Source organism: Plasmopara halstedii (genome assembly GCF_900000015.1).
Source record: "Plasmopara halstedii genome assembly, contig: Scaffold_525, whole genome shotgun sequence".
NCBI lineage: Eukaryota > Oomycota > Peronosporomycetes > Peronosporales > Peronosporaceae > Plasmopara > Plasmopara halstedii.
Genome location: NW_020187445.1, coordinates 574406 through 575949, shown reverse-complemented (window position 1 = coordinate 575949; position 1544 = coordinate 574406). Strand labels below are relative to the sequence as shown.

The window sequence follows — 1544 nt, the reverse complement described above, 5'->3', positions numbered from 1 at the left end:
ACTTGGTAGCACTTGTAGTCAATCTACACCTGAGTCGTTTAGACTGATCCTCTGTGAGTATGGAATAATTTTCTCCTTGCCCCAAGGCGTTCAGGACAGGCTTAAAGGCTGAGGTCCTTGCTTGGCCCCGAGGGCGTGCAATACCTTTTGGCGCAAGGCTCTGAGGTAATCGGTGCGCGTCTAGAGGCTTCTTTAAATTACGAAAACGCACTGCTAGAGCACCTGCAGCAGAGGATGTCTGCATCATTTGCGTCTATGACGTCACCGCGAGTGACGGATGATTTTCTTCGCCCTATGCCGCTCATGGTGAGCGTTAAGGTCTTTGTGGGGAGGAATGATGAGAAGCTCCTTCTCTGGGTGAGGGGTCGAGATGGCCATCGCATCCGCCATTCTCCAGACCGAGCAACAGCGCGTGGCGCTAGCTATTTTAAAGTTCGGTGGTCGAGCGCGAGAATGGGCACTTACGTGCGGCAATTCGGTCGAAGCTGCGTTTACCTCCTGGGCGGAGCTGGAATTGTAGCTTCCGCGAGCGCTCTCGCCGCCTAACCAGGCATATCGCGTGCGAGCGCGTTTTTTTGCCGCCCGACAGGGCAAAAAGGAATTGGTGGACTTTGCTCAAGAGATGCACACTCTCATTGCCGGGATGGCAGTCCGGAGGCGGTCACAGTGGCCGTCTCTACGGAAGGTCTCGACCTTAGCGTGGCCAGAATGAAAGTTTCCGTGTGCATCCATCTTCATTTGAAGAGGCGGTGAATGTCGCATTAAATGCTGAATTCAAAGTCAAGTCGGCACGACTTGGTTGGAGTTCACACTCCAACAGCTCTTCGAGCGGACCGGCGCCCATGGATCTCAGCTATGCTGATGACGAGGGAGCAGAGCTCCGAACTGTCGGGCAGCATACACACATTTGATGGTGTTTTGTCTGTGGAGAGGCCCTTCATCTTCGGAACGGTTGCCCCCTGCGCAAGGATCTTCAAGGTTCTTCGAACCATCGCCCCAATGCCTACCACTCTGGCTCGGCGCGGGGAGAGGACACTATTAAGTAGGCGCGAGGCGACCTACTGGGGAAGAACTGAGTTCTGTTGAGCCTCTGGGGGCTAGAGGTCAACAGCGCCCAGCCCCGAATAGCTCCGAGCTCTTTAACACGGAACGTGTATGCAAGCCGGGCTTGCTGGTGGGGGCGACCGTAAAGGGCTTCGAGAAGCCACGGAAATCCTCGTCGATTCCGGGGCGTCGGGCAATTATGCTCGAAGCTTGGAAATCAGCTGTATGCTGAGGCGCTGAAAGCGCGGTTGGGTGACATCGTCACTGTTCGCCTAGCGACAGGGACACGTGTCACGGTCCCAAAGGTCCCTGTGGACCTCGAAGTCAAGTTCCTTGACTTTAATAGCGTGGAACGCTCTTTAGTCTTAGACTTGGATGCAAGGTATGACCTCATCCTAGGAATGGCATGTTTGGAACACCATGGCCATGGATTGATTGGAGGTCAAAGACATAGGGCGCTACGCGCACGTCTCCTGGTAGAGATTTGGCGAGTCATGAAT

At 54.7% G+C, this 1544-nt stretch overlaps 1 protein-coding gene across 1 annotated transcript in view; it reads left to right on the top strand.

Moving 5' to 3' along the window:
- PHALS_10754 (camk camk1 protein kinase) overlaps nt 1–47 on the top strand; it is a gene marked incomplete at both ends in the record, with an annotated part of 1821 nt that extends 1774 nt beyond the window's left edge. Inside the window, one exon of the mRNA XM_024726237.1 lies at nt 1–47. This exon is cut by the window's left edge and continues 1774 nt beyond it. Coding sequence (XP_024576934.1) covers nt 1–47 — 47 coding nt within the window.
- Between the last annotated feature and the right edge of the window lie 1497 nt (nt 48–1544).